The sequence below is a fragment of the Crinia signifera genome, chromosome 4 (genome assembly GCF_055691185.1).
Source record: "Crinia signifera chromosome 4, ASM5569118v1, whole genome shotgun sequence".
Lineage (NCBI taxonomy): Eukaryota > Metazoa > Chordata > Amphibia > Anura > Myobatrachidae > Crinia > Crinia signifera.
The window spans coordinates 165,613,818-165,634,047 of NC_139220.1; the positions used below are offsets into that span (position 1 = coordinate 165,613,818).

Consider the following 20,230-nt stretch of genomic DNA (forward strand, 5'->3'; position numbering starts at 1 on the left):
ATATCAACTCCTAAAGCAGGCAAAAGAAAACCCCAGAAATAACCTGGGTCCAACCTGCAGTGTAAATGGCATATCAAGATATGTGATCACTCTTTATGGACTTATTTATAATACATAATGGTTAACCATTTTCTTGAGATTATAAAATATCTATTTGAAAAAAGAAAAGTTATTGAATAAATCCCATTATTTTAGACAGGAGCTGTGGAGGCAAAACACAATTGAACTCCAATCTAAAAGGAAATCTGAAACGTAACCTGATCTACATAAATGTTACATATAAGTAAAAAAAAATGGGTTTATCTATAAAGAGGCCCCTGGTTCCAGGAGGGTAACGTTTATACATTATATACACACCTATACATTTATTATATTTACACCTCTCTGGCACCAGTGTACCAAAATGTCTGGAAAAATTGCCTGGACATTATTTTTCTGAATATCTGAAAATGTGCAGTAGAGAGGTCCCCAGGAACATTGCACAAGCCAGTACACAGTGCCACAGTTCCAAGTCTAATATGCAACTCTACTGGCAAGAGTTGGAGGACTCTGAATTAACAAGGGAACCCTCTCTTGGCCAGGAACACATGAGAACCAATTAAACGGACCATAAAAAAATGCATGTATCCTGTTTGATATGTTATACAGTATATTATATGGTGGTTAAGTTAGTGGAGATTATGGGCCTTATTCTAGTTCACTCTTAGAGGCAAATTCCTTCTTAGCTGGACAAAACCATGTGCACTGCAGGGGGCAGATGTAACATGTGCAGACTGATTTAGCCTTGGGCGAGTTGTTTTGCTTCTGTATAATTTACACATACATGGAGTCCGCAACATTGTGTTCTGCTATTACTGCTGATTTCATTGGGTATGAAAGTGAATGTGCAATCCATCAAAGCATGCAAGGGCCAAGAGAAAAAAAATCCAATTAAAATACAAGAGGATGGTATATCTAGTCAAACAATGCATATGTGGTTTTCATATAACAATAATGACCATCCAAAACCAACTATAAGCTTTGAGACCTGATAAATTTGGGCACAAATCTGCATATACATGACAAAATTAGAATCCTGGCAACTTAATCACCCGATCAGCATGTTCATGACCACCTTTACTCCAGTTTTAATCCTTCAGTTTGTTTGTATTTGTGCCCCAAAGTTATCTGGTCATTCTATACACTTCAGATTCGAAAACTAATTAATTAATTTGGTTGTAAATGTCAACATTAATCGGTGGATAAAAAGTCCACACTGCCTTCTTTTATGTCATGTTTCTACACAGATGAGCTTGAGTTGAGAGCATACAGTTATTAAAGACAAAAAATATCCAGGGTACATTCAGATCTAAGACCTCATATAAATATTGTTAATGTTGGTCTGTTGTTGCATTAGAACTCTCACAGCCTGCCAAACCACCTTTATTATGACAACAGCCAAAAGATGTATAGCTGCAAATGGAACTTAATAACCACACTTGATAATAAGAGTTGCCATTCTTTTAGCTAAGTACAATGTTGCAGGCTCCACAAGCATTGTATTAAAGATACAAATTGAATGTAGTATACAGGAGAGAGGCTGAGAACGCCATTTGCATGCTATGTTAAAAGCAAGGGCAAGTGGTTTGCATTATAAAATCCATATATATATTTTGTTAAACAAAAATTGTATGCACACAAATATTTTTCACAGTAAATTAAAAATGTTAGAAAAATATGCAAAAGAAATTACGGAGTAACAAAAACTAAATGGCATACTGTTGTACATGGATAAACCTGTACAGTACAGGTAAAAAGACCAATGTTTTACTGTAATAAATAATAAACAAAATATCTATCAATTAACATACAAACAAATGGAATATAGTTAAATTTGACACTTCCAATAGATGTGTATGAGATAGGCTTAACATATTTAGTTGTTTCAAATATTTTTTTTTACATGACATTGCCAATTCATCTACTTTTTTTTACAAAAATATAACCAACCAAAATAATAATTTTAATTAAAAAAAAAAAAAACTATCTAGTTAAGGCATGATATCATTTACATGCAAACATGAACTGATGCAAAAAGCTGGATTTCAGTCCTGGAAATTGCACTTTAAAAACTAGTGTGTATGGAGTAAAAGGAAAAACAAGAACTCATTGAGAAATATTTAACAGTGTAAACCCCTCTTGTATTTGCTGAGAAGATAAATACGTATTTGTCTTCACCTATGAACTTGACACAGATGCTACTGCATTAACAGTCACTTGGGTCCTACAATGCAAGTTGCTGGCAAAGTAGTTAAGACAAACTTATTTACCACATTAATTAAATGGTCTATTTAACATGGAATATCAATTCTCTAATCACATCTCAGCTGAACTTCTTATTTCAATTAACAACTCTGAAGTCTTCCAACAGAGATCCAACTGCTCTAGGATCATTAAGAACATTTTCATTATCTGTCAAATGAGGGAGTAAAAGGCAAAAACGGCAAGCACTCTCAGGAGTAGGCCTCTACCCTACTTAAGAGATGATTAGGGAGTAAGCAGCAGTAGTTCTCATTAGTTGCTAGGCAATGACTAGACCGCCAATGAAACAAGAATTGCAAACGAAGAAAAAAAGGTGTTTCCATGCAAATCCAAACTCAAGGGCAGCTTGCCCTTTTCCATTAACACAAAATGTGACATTTCCACACAAAGTGTAATCATCAGAAGTCAAAGAAAGGTGAACACTGAAAACAAACTGGAAATGCATTGCTGTACAGAACAGCCCTCACTACCGGGTAGATATATTTTGGAGAATTTTGCCCTTGAGAATTAACATGTATGAGGAGCATCATAAACTTTTTGTTAAAAGCAACAGCTGCAATTTAAACAGTCCATAGAAAGAGGAAGCAGCTGCAATTCTAGCAGAATACAATTGTTAAGGTGCATTTAACTAGGAATACTGCTTCTTTTTTATACAAATTGGAGCCATCAGCATTTGTTATCCTAACAGTGAAATAGGTATAATGTAGCCAAACAGATAATCATGATATTCAAACATTTCAAAAGACACGTGTTGTGACTGTGGGAGGCAGTGACCCTTGCAGCACAATGTTACATTTTCAGGCTCCAGTAAAATGTATGTGATAATATTGTTATGACAATCAATCCTCTATATAAAAAAACAATATTTACAGATAATACAAAAAGATTGGTGTGAATACAACTATCACAAAATAACCAGAATTATTTTCAAAGTTGCTTAATCCCATGTATACCTGCATAATTGTGTCATTGTTTGGTCCAGCCAAGCTAGCCATCAAACAGAGCAGAGGGGCACCACCCCACCAAAACTTTTACACCCATAAATAATTTTCTGTGAGAGCATGATTAATCATGCCACATCTCTCACACCAGGGCTTATAGATAGTTTAGTAACCTTGGAAACAGGCAAGGTGGTTTATTTCCAATGGAAATGGGGATCAATAATCATAATAGCTTGAATTTTCAGGAAGTATTCAAAGAAAGAATTAACTTTGAGTAAAGGGAGTCCTAGAAACATGACCAAAATAAATGCATGAACAGGAAAAGTGAAAGAAAGCCCAAATAACCCAACATGAGGAGGGATGAGCATTGATAAAGTGCATTATTTAGATATTTGAACATGTTTGGCATTGCTGTAAATTGCATCATATATCAGGGGAAAGAAGAAATGGTAGAAAAACTTCCACTGCTCTGAAAGGGTCATTATAAAACATAAATTGTGAAAGTCCTTTTATAATGTGCAATATTGTGTTTTGCAAAGTGTTTCATGTATGCGGACACTTTTTTATTATGATTATAATTTGCACATAATGTGGTTAAATGATTTAAATGTTTATCTCAATCAAAATAATCTGCAATGCACTTTTATTAACTGATGATTCAGATGTTATTAAAATATTTGTCAAAACTAATACAGGTTGGGTCTCACTTATCCGTGTATTCTAAAAACCGAAATATTCCGAAAACCAGGGTTTTTCAAAATATTTTGGGTTCCCCCCACCTCTTTTTTCATACTTACCTTGTCCCCCAATGTCCATGGCGGCCTCCGGGATCCTCTTCAGCGGCATCTCGGGTCCCAGGGTGCATTGCACGAGTGCAGGGTCGGGCAATGCACCCGTGGGACCGGAGATGCCGCTGAAGAGCATCCTGAAGGCCGCCGTGGACGCCGGAGGACAACGTGGACGTCGGGGGACCAGGTAAGTGTGTGTGTGGGGAGGGGGGGATATTCCAAAAAACGAAAAAATCCCTGGTCCAGAGCATTTCAGATTAAGGGAAACTCAACCTACATAAAGACATTTGAGACACCCCCATAGACCTGGGCATGCCTAGTATGAAAGTGATTGTAAAATTAACTACCCAAGGTGGAGTGGGTGGAGGTAGCTGCATCTTTTCTGCCCAAGTCTGACAATCAGATTGAAGCTTAGGGGTTTTGGGTATATCTTTGAATCTGTCATTCTGCTCTTTGAAAATTTGTAAAGTTAAAAAATATGTAATTTATCTGTATAAAACTTACCAACATAGTCACCAATAAATACAACAAAGAAAGGTGTAACAAGGTCATTTATTCCTTGAACATATCCACTTGCTGGATGTCGGATAGCCCAAATAAACAAAATTCTTTCAAATATCTGGAAAAAAAAAAGGAAATCAATAATGTACAGATTTAGAGGTACAATAAATATATGCCCCCCCCCCCCAAAAAAAAACACTGGGTATTAACAATTAAAATTACAATGTGTTATATAACTGTTGCACTAGTTCACTATTTGAGCTCCATGTGACTAGAGCCACTTTACTGTAAGTCATTAGCGCTACATCGAAAATGCATAAAGTCAAATGCAGGGAAATTGCCTATAAATGTCTCCATTGCTTCTTCCTGGTGCTGAAACAGGAGTAAGTGGACAAGTACTGGTAGGTTATTTGACACCTAACAAACTTACCCTAGAATGAATGAGTGTGCGTGTACATGTGGTAGGGAATATAGACTGTAAGCTCCATTGGGGCAGAGACTGATGTAAATGTTCAAATATTCTCTGTAAAGTGCTGCGGAATATGTGTGCGCTATATAAGAAACTGTTAATAAATAAATAAATAAATCATGATTACTTAACACATGTATTAATAAGGTCAAAAAGCATGTCACATTGCAGTCAAAACACCAAAAACAAATGTGACATGCCAAAGAAACCACAATTTCCCAAATTCTGACAGCAGCAGATCCAGGAATAGTTCTCCACTGAAACAAGACCATCACAGGAGGGCATTCAAAGGCATGTATTTCAATGCTCCTATGTCGCTGTAAATAACGGTGAGTGTGCATGTTTTTTTGAGAGTAGTGAAGTTTTCTCTCCTATTTTGTGCTTCCCTGTATTCAACTCTGTTGCTTCTCCAAAAATATTTTGCGAAGCTAACTCAGTTCACCCTGCACTTCTCCCCGGTGTTCGCAATGTCTGTTCAATGGGGATTTTAGTGTCTCTCTCAAAAAGTGTATTCAATGCACAAATTGCGAGTCCTGCTGGTTTCTTTTTTTAGAGATGTTCTCCATTTTTCCCTCGGCATCTTTTTTAGGTGAACTGTAGGGTTATCTTTGTTAAATTTGTTATTTTTTTTGTTTTTTTATGGCTTATAAATTAAAAAAATGTACTCTAATGTATTTATTGCAAGTAGCATAATGCTGTACTTCTATATTAATTTATTTGGAATTTAATAAGTTATTTTAATGGTAACCAATTAGAAATCATTTTGGAATGCTCCTAGTAATTTCCCATGCTTCCTCTCTTCTTCCTCACCTAACCCCCAAACAGGCTTTTAAATCGATAACAATTTATAATTAAATAAAAACACAGGGCAAAGAAACAATGCCAAAAGCACAACACAAGGATAAAGGCCAAACAGAACAAAATACACCCGTCTGCACAAACCCAATTAAAATAGTCACACAGCCATTTGTTGTAAAATAAATACTGACCAAAACATTAACCTTTCTAAACCTTTGTAAAAAAAATACAAGTCCACAAATGCGAGGAACACGCTGCTGAGATGAACACCCTGCTCAGGAATTTCCCAGTCTGACCAGCTCACGTGGAGAGCAGGAGATAACAGATCTCTCCAGTTACAGCCCTCCCATTTGAACTCGCATAATTATGCTAAGTTCGCAAAAGGGGCCGGCGAGCTGGCTACACGTTGAATACTGAGGAAGTCAGAAATGAGGAGATAAGAAAAAGTGCCGAGCGCTTCAGCGAGATCACAGGGACACAGAACAGTGAGCGGTGAGCCAGATTCTCAAAAAACATTGAATACTCCTCATAGCGTTAAACAAGATGGGACACGCAAATCATTTTCTGCATATAAATAATGTAATATGAAATGTAAAAATACAATCAGGATGGCTAAATTGGAGACTGAACATAAAATAGCTGCATATAGCAAATCTAATCACCAAAAATTCTACAGTTATCTAAATGGGAAATGGATAAGGAAGGAAAATATTGTCCCACTAAAAAATAAGCAGGGCACCCTGGTAATAGAAGGAAAAGAGATCACAGACTTATTCAATACATTTTTTGCTTCGGACTTTACAAGGGAAGAATCTTCAGATGATCTCCCACAGATTAAATGCTTGGCTCTTGATTGCTCCCAAACTGAATGTCTGAGTGAAGAAATAGTCAAAAATAGATTACAGAACCTAAATAGTAACATCCTAGGATACTAAAAGAATTGAGTTCTGTCATAGCACTACCATTATATTTGATTTTCAATTAATCAATCAACTCCGAGATGGTACAAAGGGACAAGCGCATAGCTAACGTAGTACTAATATAGAAGAAAGGTAGCAAAACTAACCGTGAAAATTATAGACTAGTCAGCTTTAAATCCATTGTGGGGAAAATATTAGAAGGAATAATAAGAGATGGTATACAAAATTTCTTAGAACAGATAAGGTGATAAGTAAGGCTCAGCATGTGTTCGTCAAAAGTAGATCATGTCAGACTAATTTAATTAGCGTCTATGAGGTCAGTCAGTAGGGGGATGTAATTAGGGAAATATGTTGATGTAATACTTCTTTCGCTAAAGCTTTTGACACAGTGCCTCGTTAAAGGTTATTAATAAAACTAGGTAACGGAGTTAGGAAATAAAATTTGAAAATCGATTACAAACTGGATGCAGAATTGGGGGCAGAGAGTGGTGGTAAATGGCATACATTCCAGCTCGGGTAAGGTCCAAAGTGGAGTCCCTCAAGGTTCAATTAAACTGGATAGGTGGGTGGAAAGGTGGAAAATGCAGTTTAACATTGAAAACGTAAAGGAACAAGCTACTTATAGGCTAATTGGCGTTATTATAAGGAATTCTGCTGTAAAGAAGGACTTGGGCGTCATCGTAGATAAAAAAAATAACGGATTATACTCATGATAATTCGTTTTCTTCGGAGTACTTCATGGCAGCCTACAATGGGTCAATTCCTTTTCTCCCAGTCTGTAGACAGGTAGTTTTTTTCTTAATTCGTTAGGATCCTCCCATTTGCTCCTCCTCCTTATTTTGTGTATATATATATATATATATATATATATATGACATCTACTCTCAATCCCCCTCAGTCTTTCAATGTCTCCGTTGTATCCTAGTGAAAGAAAACACAGATACAGGGAGGGATATATGGGCTGCCATAAGTATTCCAAAGAAAAGGAATTATCGTGAGTATAATCCGTTATTTTCTCCTTCCTACCTCATGGCAGCCTTACAATGGGACACACCAAAAGCATATATGAGGGAGGGCTATACAATACCTTAAGCCATGACTTGATTAAGAACTTGACTTCCACAAGGAGGAGAGTTCGCTTTCTTGAACAGACTACCTTCCTTGATAGGTTTTGTTCTGGAGATGGGATCCCCATCCTACAGAAATTGCGTTCGTGGTGATGACGATAAATCGAGGATTTTCTAGGGAAGAGAATCTTGTTTTTAGAAGACTGTTTTTCCAGCAGCTTAGAGAGTCTCTTGCCACCGTAGGTATGCCACCATAGCAATTTAGAGCCATTTGATGTTGTGAAAATCTGAGCAGACTCCACTGGAACGCTCTCAACCTCCACCTGGCCCAAGGGACAATCTTGATCGTAGAGGACATCATACCTAGAAGACTTGTTGCTATTCTTAACTGGACGCTTCTTGTGTTTTTGACAGTAGAAATTATTTTTTTAATTTTTAAACACTGGTCTTCTGACAAAGAAATTGTAAAGTTTCCTGTGTTTATTACCACTCCAAGAAATTTAATGACTTAAGATGTCTGTAGCTGGCTTTTTCCCCAGTTTATTATCCATCCATGATTTTGTAATACTTCTATCACCACTGTATCGTCTGCTGCAACTTTTTCTTCTGAGGAGCCTGAGATGAGATCGTCCAGATAGGCCCAAATCTTGATATCTGTCTTTCTGAGATGAGAAATCAACCTCATCAATACTTTTGTGAATATTCTTGGAGATAAAGTGAGGTCAAATGGCAGGCAGGTAAATTGGTAATGTGTTCCTAGCACACAAAACCTTAGGTACTTTCTGTTGGATTTTCTTATTGGAACATGGAAATAAGCATCCTTCAGATCGGATGAGATTAAATAATCTCCTCTTTTTCATTCCTAGAATGATAGAGTCTAAAGTTTCCATGTAGATCTTTTTCTTTACCATTCTTATGTTTAATCTTCTTAAATCTAATATTGTTCGAAAAACCTCCCGATGCTTTTCTACTGTAAACAGACGAGAGTAAAACCCCATTTTCATCTCCAACTCTGGAACATCTTCTTATGCTCCAGAAAGGACTAGTTCCTGTATACTTTGAAATAAGACTGTGATTTCTGCTTCTTGAATTGGGAGACGTGATTCTGGAAACTTGTCTCTTCTTGGCTTTGTGGTAAATTCTAATTGGTAACCCCTGGTTATTATTTTTAAGACCCATTTGTCTGTTATCGTTTGTTCCCAAACTTCTGAAAACGGAGTCTTATTGCCATAGTAACCAGGGGTCCAGCCCCGTCACTGTCTTTGACCCCCTCTTCTGTTGGATTGTCGAAAAAATGTTCTCGGCATCCCCGATGCATACCTCTCTCGATATGAATGACCAGGTGGGTAAGATCTTGCTTGTCTAAACATTTGCCTGGAGGTGAATTCGCCAAACCGGCCACGCCTATCCTAAGGCAACCTAATTGATTTGCCCCCTGACATCATTTGAATTATTGCATCCAATTTAGTGTCAAAAAAGCAAGAACCTTCAAAGGGCAGACCTGCTAATCTGTTTTTTGAATGTGAGTCAGCTGACCACAATCTAAGCCATAATGCTCTCCTGGCTACAATCCCAAATGTGATAGCCTTTGCAGAAAAATCCAAAGTGTCCAAAGACGCTTCACAAATATAATCTACAGCCGTCTGTACTAAAGATAAATTCTTTGCAATCTGTTCTCTAGGTACTCTGTCCTGTAATTGCTCTTGTTAAGACGCACACCACAGACACAATGCCCTGGCCACAGAAGCAACTGCTACACCGGACTTGACAGATACTGCATTTGAAATGTGTAGCCTTTTCAAAGCACTCTCCCTCTTGCAATCCATAGCATCCTTAAGTGATGCACCTTCCTCCAAGGGGATGGTAGTTTTAGTAGTTAGCTCTGCAACAGCAGCATCTACTTTTGGAATACTGCACCATTTTAGGAAGTCTTCATCTTTTTTTGGATACATCTTATACACTCTTTTAAGGCTACCAATACGTTTGTCTGCGTTCTGCCATTCTTTAAACAATATGTCTTTTACAGCGCTCATCACCGGTGCATACACACTGGGCGGCTTTAAGCTGAAAGCCGCTCAAATCTGCTGTTTTGAATGACTTTCAGCTCAAAGCCACCCAGTGTGTATGGGCCTTAAGACACATAAGTATTTTTCATCCAATCCATGAGCTCAGCAAACTGAGCAGGTGCAGCTTGTGTAAAGCAATCTGCACACAATCTGTACGGGTTGGATGGGCAACATGAGTGTAGCCGGCCGTATGTATTGCCTTCTCATATGGGAGACAGACTACAAAACAGGTACTTTCGTAACTGATGGGGCACCTGTGTGAGTTGCTATGCCAGCAGCAATCAAAAAAGGGATTGTCAGTCCCTATATGTAACAATGGAAAAAGGAGGGGTACGATTGCGCTAGATTGATGGCAGAAAGAGGCTGATGATAAATGTAAAAATCACTTTTAATTAGTACAATTGTAACACTAAAAATTAGCAAAAGTATGCATAAAACATATCATTAAAAAGAACAGGTGTATGAAGGTTGCTGCGTCCAGTAAATAAGATCAGATATCACGTTATTGTGGACCCACAGTTTATAGTGGAGAGAGAGGGGGGGAGAGATATGATGTAAAATCCTCCAGACAAGTAATGTCCCGTCCCTTACGTTGCTTCCTCCAAATTGACGGGGGGTGATCTTTATCCCGATTGGAATATCTGAAGCCGTAGGTGGTCCACTTAGATGGTTGAGACGGGTACCTTAGAAAGGTGGCGTTCCTTCAGATGAATGGTATCCCGCTTACTTGGTAAAGGTCTGGTTAGGTTCCCCAATTGATATCTCAGGTGTATAGCCTCCACAGTGATTTGTTGGCGATGTCTGGATGCAGCAGCGATTGTAGGTAGAACGACTGAGTGCCTGTTCCGACGTGTTTCGCTGCTAAGTGCAGCTTTTTCAAGGAGTATATGGGAGACACATGGAAGTTGACAGAACTCCCGAGTGGAGGTGCGGAGTCTAAGTGGACAGCAGTTTTCACCAGGGATTCCCGCAAGGGAGTTTGTACTCCCTGCATCTGCCCAGCAGGTCGCGGCCCTCCAAGGGAAGTCTCCATGAGACCCCGGGTGGTTGAAGATGGTAGAGGTCAGCCACGGAAGGTCAGGTACCAGGCAAAGATCAACTGAAGATGGCGTACTCGGCTCATAACGGAAACAAAGGATGACTGAAGAAACTGGCAATTTAGGATGGCCCGCTTGGCTTGTAACAAAAACAAAGGATAACTGAAGAAATAGCCTCACCGGCAACTTAGGATGGCCCACAACTTGTAACGGAAACAAAGGATAACTGAGATGGTGATGGAACAGTAGGAGACGGACTTCTCCGAACAGAAAACGACTGGAGCCCGGAATGTTCAGGAACTGGAATGAACGTGGGAATACTGCAGAATGATGCCGAGCACCAGGAGCAAACAGGAACAGAACACCTCTGAAAAGCTGGATGCTGCAGCGCTTTTCAAGGAATGCAGGATGAATCATCAACAAGAAGGGTCAGGCCCACCAGACCTATATCCCCCTGCACATGCAGGGATTGGCTGCCATCTCTTGAGAGGTTATTAATACAGCACCCTCCAGCCAGAAATGCCCCACCCAAGATGGCAGCACCCATTCCAGGAGCCGGCGACAGGGAGCGTCTAACCCGCTGGAGAGCTGCCGCCCACAGGCAGACCAGGGAGCAGCGGCTAGAAGGCGAAAGGGGGACCCGACGAGAGTGCCGGTGAGTACGAGACGCGGAGCAGGTCCCAACGGTAGCAGCCATGCCAGGACCTGACATTCTTCCTGCATATCTTCTTTTTTGGTGCAGAAGGCACAATAAAAAATATAAAGAAAAAAGACTAACTATCTAGCATGTAAAAATAATGCATAAAAAATATCCAGTCCTCATTGGGGACTTCATTGGGCAGCGCAATAATAGACGTAGAGGTTTCTTCCATAGTGGTTCACACACCACTATGCTGCAGACAGCTCTGTTTTTAAAAGATGGGCTGAATAGCGCCAAGACGGCCACTTCCGCCTCGTGAAACTAATGCCAATGCACCCTTGGAACGCATGAGGTGCACTCCTTGATCCCGGAACAGGAAGTGCGTCATGAATCAAGGATGTGACACTGCTCACACCCCAGACAGCTACACACGCCTCCAGCGGAAACACAGTTGATTCCATAATATCTGCACATATGTCACTGCTGCCAGCCAGGACCAGACGCCGAGATATAAGCACCACCATCCCACCGCACTGCCCAGGGAAAGCCGCATAACCAGCCAGCTGACAAGGTAAAATAATAAAACCTATCTACCTACACCTACTCCTAAGGAGACAGGAGAAAAACTGAGGGGGATTGAGAGGAGAGGGCATATATACCATAAGGAGGGGGAGGATCCTAGCTTATTAAGGAAAAAAAACTACCTATCTACAGACTGGGAAAAAAGGGATTAACCCATTGTAAGGCTGCCATGAAGTAGGAAGGAGAAATTGGCTAATAGTGCACAATGCTCAAGTGCAGCAGCAAAAGCAAACAGGCCACTGGCATGCATTAAAAGGGGAATGGATTCAAGGGATGCCAATGTGATAGTGCCTCTTTACAAGGTATTGGTGAGACCACAATTGGAATACTGTGTTCTGGGCACCGCACCTTATAAAAGGACATACATGAATTGGAACAAGTACAGAGAAGGGCAACTAAGCTAGTAAAATGTCTCAAATCACTAGAATACAAAGATAGGTTGACCAGGCTGAATATGTTTTCACAGGAGTAATGGAGGTTGAGAGGACATATGATTAGCATGTTCAAATACAGAATTGGGAATCATATGGAACTGGGAGATGATTTTAGTGTTCACTCTAGAAATTTTTTAGGGCAGGGTGCTGACCACGGGAAGGGCACATTTTTCAATCGCGAGGGCACATTTTAATTTAAAAGGTCAAAATGGTGACACCTGAGCTTCAAACCATCAGCACATTTATGCTATATAACCATCTTGTGACACCTGAGCGTCACACCATCAGCACATTTATGCTATATAACCATCTTGTGACACCTGAGAGCGTCACACCATCAGCACATTTATGCTATATAACCATCTTGTGACACCTGAGAGCGTCACACCATCAGCACATTTATGCTATATAACCATCTTGTGACACCTGAGCGTCACACCATCAGCACATTTATGCTATATAAACCATCTTGTGACACCTTTTTCCTTTTCCAATTGGCTGGCGAACAGTGCTAAATTTAAACAGGGTTTGGCTGCTTTGCGGCTTTATAAGTTAGCACCAGTGCCAGCCAACAGTGTTGGGTAGCCAGCTTGCCAGCTCAAAAAATTAATCATGGGAACCACTGGCCTAACTTAAAACCTAGACCATCAGGGTGTCATAAAGGCGTGAGTTTGGGAACCACTGTCCTAACCTAACTCAGACCCTGTCGGGATCTTGGCATCGGTACTCTGACCACCGGCATCCTGAGCGCTGGTCATCTGTATATATCTCACATCCTATTCAGAAACCTCTGCTGCCCATCCACAGCACAGACATTGCCCACCACTAATACCCTGTATAACTGCTGCCCATCCACAGTACAGACCCTGCTCTTACACAGCCCGCCACTAATACATTGTATAACTGCTGCCCATCCACAGCACAGACACTGACCACCACTAATAAGAGCGATGAATTTCAACCATACCTTCACCTGCGCACGGACCCATCAAAACGTATCAGTTGGGGGCAGGGCCGGATTAACCACTTAAGTGGTATGCCCGGAAATCTTCCGGGGTGAGCTGCTGGTGCTGGCAATCCCAGAAGAATTCATTTTTGATCCAATGGGGGCTGCCAGCACAGATTGGGAATCAGGAAAATGCCTTACACACTAAAGCCCACCCCAGTCTCGTATTGACCGGAGGGCAGGGTCAACTGTGTAATGTATTATGCCGAGTACCATCCCCCGGCCCCGCAGATCAGATGGGAATCAGCACTGCTGCTGGGGATCCCCTGGTGATACCCATGTACCGTCCCTCCACCCCCCCCCCACACACACACCTGTAGCAATTTAAATGACACCATCCAAGGGTTTTTTTTTTTTGTAAACCCACCACTGAAGGGGTTAAGGTCTGTGGGGGCCCCCACAGACACCCTATAGCCGCCGGTGCCCGCAATGCCCCCCCCCCCCGAATCGCCCGCCCGCAGTACCTGTGTGCTGCTGCGTAATTGATGACAGCCAATGCACACTGTATGTGCGCTGTCCGGCTGTACTGTAGTCTCCGGCAGGAAAATCTGTATCTTCATATCTCCCGCTGGACCGCCGGGCAGCCAATCAGGAGCGGCGGCATTGATAGCCGCTCCTGATTGGCTGCCAGCGGTCCAGCAGGAGATCTGTGAAAATACAGATTCTCCTGCCGGATACTACAGCCGGGCAGCGCACATACAGTCTGCCTGGCTGTCAGCTATCTACGGGCGGGCGGGTGGGCAGACGTCCGGGCGGAGCCACTGGTTGGGGGGGAGATGCCAGCCACGTCCGCTGCTTTTGTAAGTGGTATGGCTGCCAAGAGCATGTCCGTGTGGCCCCGCCTCCTCTGACTGCACAGAGATTCTATGTGCAGTCAGGGGAGGTAATTCCACACGGACCTGTTCTATGCAGCGTGTGGGAGGAGGTGGGGCCAATGAATATGAAGGGGGCTGGGCTGTGGGGGGAGTGTCCACTCCACACGCTGCTGCGCTAGAAGCTTACAATATGAGCGGGAGGAGACCTCTAGCGGCTGAGGGAGTGACGCGATCCATCCTGATGTACGTGTGAGAGCTCCAAACGGCTTGTGATGAGATCAGTTGCCGCCGTGCACCGCGGCGGGCGTCAGGACGCGGACTTGCGAGTTAGAGATTCCCAAAGTCAGCTGTACGCAGGGGGGGTTTGATGGGAGAGCACAGGTCCGTCTCAGTCAAGTGGGGGTAACGTGGGGCGCCTGCTGGACACGTGTTTCGCCTCCGTTGGCTTCTTCATGCAGCGTCACTCCCTCAGCCGCATCTTGGTTAAGAGATTGCCCACACTGCATGAGCAATCGGGCTCCCTGGATCCAACTCCCCCGCCGGCACACCACAGGACCAGGTACAGGAGTTGCCACAGTCTGAACCATCAGCTGTGGTACACTCCAAAAACGTTACTTTCTATACCATTTTGTATATGATTGTCAGGCTCAATTATCTGCAATTAGTGGCCAATCGCTACAATAGACCTATACTGTGTCAGTCACAAACACCTTATCTTTTTCCTCTCGTTGAGGAATGGTCAGGCTGACTTCAATATTATTATCAATCAGCCACTTGTCATTAGCAAGTTACAGTTCCTCCGGAGGATCAAGCTTATCAACATTGTGTCTGTAATACACTGTCAATTACCAACTAATTGTAACAAAACCTCTGTCAATCCTTTTCTAAATGTATTGCAACAAAAGCCATGTCTATGTGTTCCTAACAGAATTGTGAGACACACACTGGGACTCAAGCTGCATTAACAACCAGGGCTTAGCAAATCTACCACCCAATCTCCATAATAGCGTATCCATTTTTTTACCTTGTTACCTGCTGCGAATAATTGAACCTCAAACTGTACGCACACTATACCAGGGTCACTAGTGGGATACATATACAATCCCTTTTTTTTTTCTCTGTCCCAAATTATTGGGTTAACATTATTATTATTATTATTATAATTTTATTTATAAGGCGCCACAAGCGTTTCGCAGCGCCGTACAAAGGAACAATACAGGGAGACAAAAACTTGGCATAACATTGAATAAATAACAAAAATACAGTACAAATAAAGAGCACCACAGTTCATCCAGTATTTCAGATGTTATCTAGCAGTTAACCTGAGCTGTTGGGTCGTGACGCAACTCATAACCAGTATACCACCATACCTCACTGGGGTGCCCAAACCCGTCTCGAACTTGGAAGCCAAGCAGTGAAGGGCCAGGGCAGTATCCAGGTGGGTGACCCCTGGAGAAGTCCAGGTGTGGTATTTTATCTAGGTATCCCAGTCAACAGACTAACAGCACAGGAGCCGCCTACTGCTCGATTCCAAAATCCTTGCCAATACAGGCACTAATTATTTCAGCTCATAGGATAGAGCTACCCAGTAACGTGGGGTTACTGAACCCCAATCTATCTAAACAGTTGGGGACAACTAACTCATTTTTGCCACCCTTGGTCACTCTGGTTATTATACCTCTGATGACTACATGCGATAAATGACAAATTATATGTGTGGTAAACTTTAAAATTGATATATGACTCAGTAATTACTATTTATTAGTACCACACAACAAAAACAACCAGAATACTCAGAACAATGTTGATTTTATCCATGCGCTATGCCATTGTATCTTAACAAGTCCACAATAAAAGCTATGTTTTAAAACAAATATACATTACATTTTCAAAGAGTGCGCCCAAAAAGCGTTTGCTTTCCTTTGTTTTGCATCTTGCAAATACAAACAAACCCACCCTCAGTTATTTTCCCATAGTGATCAATGTTAAAACTGTGATTGGACGCGATTTTACTGTTAAATGCCTCAATGCCCGCGATTTGGCCATAGGAAACAATGTTAAATGGGCCACAGAGCCCTAATAGTGCCCTTGAACTGTGAAATGGCCCCCACAATTGTTAACGGCACCCCACGATCAACGTCAACCCGAAGCGTGGCGAGCGCGTGGAGTTGAGAATAGAATAGTGTGGCGAGCGCAGTGAGCCACCGAGCCCGAAGCGTGGCGAGCGCAGCGCGCCCCGCGAGGGGACACGGATACCTTCACAGGTAAACGCGTCCCTTCGCGGGCTTCACAGGTGTCCGCGTCGCCATGGACACCTGGGAAGCCCGCGAGGGGACGCGTATAACTGTGAAGGTATCCGCGTCCGCTCGCCACACTATTCTATTCTCAACTCCACGCCGACGTGGATAGTGGGGGTATGAAAAGGTCGGAGGACGCGTACCGCCGCCGCTCGCCACGCTTCGGGTTGACGTTGATCGTGGGGTGGCGTTAACAATTGTGGGGGCCATTTCAGACTTCACGGTGACTATTTGGGCTCTGTGGCCCATTTAACATTGTTTCCTATGTAAAAATCGCGGGCATTGAGGCATTGAACACTAAAATCGCGTCCAATCTCACTTTTAACATTGATCCCTATGGGAAATCGCGGGCATCGCATCGCACCCGTTTTTTAGTGCATTCGATGGGCGCCGTTCTAGGTAAAGAGTACCGTCTAAGCATTATTATTCAAAATCTATTGTTTACCATATTATTATTTAGCATTTTAATTATTAAACATTATTATTGAAAAATATATTGTTTAGCATATTTAGGAATCTGAAATGAACAGACGGAAGAGCACATAGCTGAATGAATAAAAAAACAACCACCACAGTGCAGTCACTGACTATGTTCTACACTGACTGACACTGCAGTTCAGCCACAGCTTATACAACACTGAAGCTTTATCTTTTAACTTATTTTATTACACTTGAAGAGTCAAAATAGGCATCTAAAATGATTTCTCACCTTCAAATGTTATATTGAGCTAAATATGCTAAGTCACAATGATTTCAAAATAAACTGCATATTCCTATGCATTATTCATAAAAGTATATTTGTGTTTTTATGTCTAGTTTTCCATGGTGTGTAAAAAGGAGATAACACTTTCATTCTGTATTACATTTCTGAAAGTGTCCCTGACTTGCTGGGGTATTTCATATTTGAATGATACTGTAATGAACCACTCAGTCTGATTTGCATTAGCTTTCTATTTGAAATGTCAGGTCAGTTCGACACTGATCCACTAACATGTGAACAGCAAATGACTTGCTACAGACGCTGCAATGTCACTCGGCTAAGTCTTACTGTAGTTGTTCTTTTGTAGTAGAGGAAAACTTAAATTACAAAAAAAAATAACATTATGTACTAAACAGAAAATGTAGAAATTCAAAAAAAAGTGGAAAAACAAAATGAGTAAAATAATGTGTTTTTGCACTCACAGAAAAATCCTTCTGGGGAACATTACCGCAATGGCTTCTGGGAAACAGGCCTGGCACAAGAGTTTAGCTAAGGGAAAAATTTACTAAGACGGTATTTTTAATTCAGATGGGATGTTGCTATAGGCAACCAATCAGATACTATTATCTTCTAGAAATAACTAAATTAATAAAAAGTAGATTCTGATTAGTTGCCCATAGCAACATCCCATGTAAAATACTGTAGAACACACATCTTAGTAAATTTGTGCCTAAGAGTTAAACTAAACCCCTCACCTTCCATAACTCTGACCTCTCCTACCTTCACCTGGTGTCGCGTTTCGAATAAAAAAGCCACATGGAGGAAGAACTAAAACTATGGTAGAGCTAAGCCATCTCGCCATGGAACACCTGGATGCTGGCAAACCTCTATTTGGGGAATCAACAAAAAAAAAGGGAAATGATATGCCAATCAGATGTTTCCCTAATGATGCTGTATGATGGAAAGCACCTGCCTGTATTATCAGCATCGAGAACACCTTAATCCTGACCAAATCCAAAACTCCATTTGCTGAAATACATCCCCAAAATTGCAAGAAACCTTTATGGGCTCACAGAAAACACCTAGACCGTCAATAGGTTGACAACAAAGGTTAGACATGCATTAGTTAGACAGTGACAAAGGTAACAAATAAAATGTCAGCATAGAAAATCAATATGTGTATATGGACACTGTATAAGTGTACCGCTGCACTGGCCATGCTTCAAGCACTATTCTATTCTCCCTCTATGCTTTGGAATGACAAAGTATGAACAGGATGGGGATTTCTTTAAGTTTGTTTTATCAGAATATTGAGGGCATGTCTAACTAATGCATGTCAGATAGACCGGTCTACAATCATGATTGTGTCCAATATCTCTTCAACTCTCGGCAGGCCTTGGTGGATTTTGGACACACAATGTACACACAATCTGTCATACAATCCATCTGCTGCATGAATGTATGATTGAAGCTTTATTTAAATAGGGGGCTGGCCTACTAGGATCAAAAGTATAGGAGTACCAAAAATCCATTTTTTTATTTATTTTTTTAAATTTACCAGTTGCCAGCAACTACCAATCTGCTCCCATCTGCTGGTTTATGCCATTATTAAATAGCCAGAATGCAGCAATCCTCTGAAAACGGTTTCCAGAGTAGTGACAGAATTGTGCAAAAGGACATCCACCGCTCTTTTCAGCTACTCGCCTATCTGCCACTGGAAACTTCTGTGGCTCACAGCATCTTCACTGCCACGGGCCGCCCCGGAAGCTGCACCTCTCTTCTCTGCTATTCAGGGAGGGAGTGTCACATGACTCTGGTTGTATGAGCCATCTAAAGACCAATTGCATGTGCTTAACACCAAATGCAAACTGCTCTCAATCCCAACTGACCTGACGTGCAGCACGTCAGATCAGAGGACCAATCCTCCAATCTCCGGCATTGCATGATTGTGTGCACACGATGTGTACACAATCTGCATTCAATCAATGTTACAATCCATTGAGCTTGTATGATTGGGTGCAATGTCTTTCTGATGTATGGCCACCTTAACTTTTATTGTTGACTTATTCACTGTCTAACTAGACATTGTCTGTCAGGCGTCCGGAACACACCTCCTTACTGTTGTCTGCAGAGACTAATTATTGCACCGATCTCCAGCCCTTCAGTAAAAAAACTCCCAGTCCAGAGCACCTGCTGCAATAGTTGAGTCACTTGACCTTGTTTCTTGTTGAAGGAATGGCTTTTTTTACTGCAATTTTTCCAAGAAAACTACTTCTGGACAGACTTTTCCAAACTGTAGTTGGGTGTACCTGGGTCCCTCCAGGGTCCCCCTGGTCCTGTGCTTATGGCCCTGTTGGACATATTTGAGATCGATATTTTTATGCATGGACCCACACTACACCAATAAACAAGGTTTTACTTAGCTGGTTGCCTTCACTGGAGGGAGACACGTAGTATTAGTAAAAGCAGCACTCCAAGCTTAAACTATCAACTCCAGATACAGGTATACAGTCAATGTTTCAATGCCCTTTATTAGGCATTTTCATCAGAAGTAAGTAAACACTTACTTCTTGCTCCTGATGAAAATGCCTAATAAATGGCATAGAACACATTAACATCCAAATAAATCAGATTTAGGAAGTAGAGGGCACTCACCAATTAGTTGAAGAAATGTCTTTAATAGTATAACAACATACTTATCGTCGTCTGCGTTACGACCTAGCACGGGTCTTTGTCAAGACAGGCCAGAGGTACATCAGTATGTTGTTGTACTATTAAAGCTATTTCTTCAAATAATTTGTGAGTGCAATCTACAGAATTTCCTAGTGCTGATATATACAGGTTGAGTATCCCGTATCCGAATTATTC

General features: G+C 41.4%; 1 protein-coding gene and 1 pseudogene across 1 annotated transcript in view; one reads left to right on the forward strand and one right to left on the reverse strand.

Annotated features, from left to right (window-relative positions):
* The window catches only part of TBC1D22A (TBC1 domain family member 22A), a 548,927-nt gene that overhangs the window by 355,161 nt on the left and 173,536 nt on the right, over positions 1–20,230 (reverse strand). The window contains exon 8 of the mRNA XM_083182915.1: positions 4,535–4,649. Within this exon, the coding sequence (XP_083039041.1) occupies positions 4,535–4,649 (115 nt within the window). The remainder of the gene's footprint in view (positions 1–4,534; positions 4,650–20,230) is intronic.
* LOC146076137 (5S ribosomal RNA) lies at positions 15,722–15,840 on the forward strand (annotated as a pseudogene).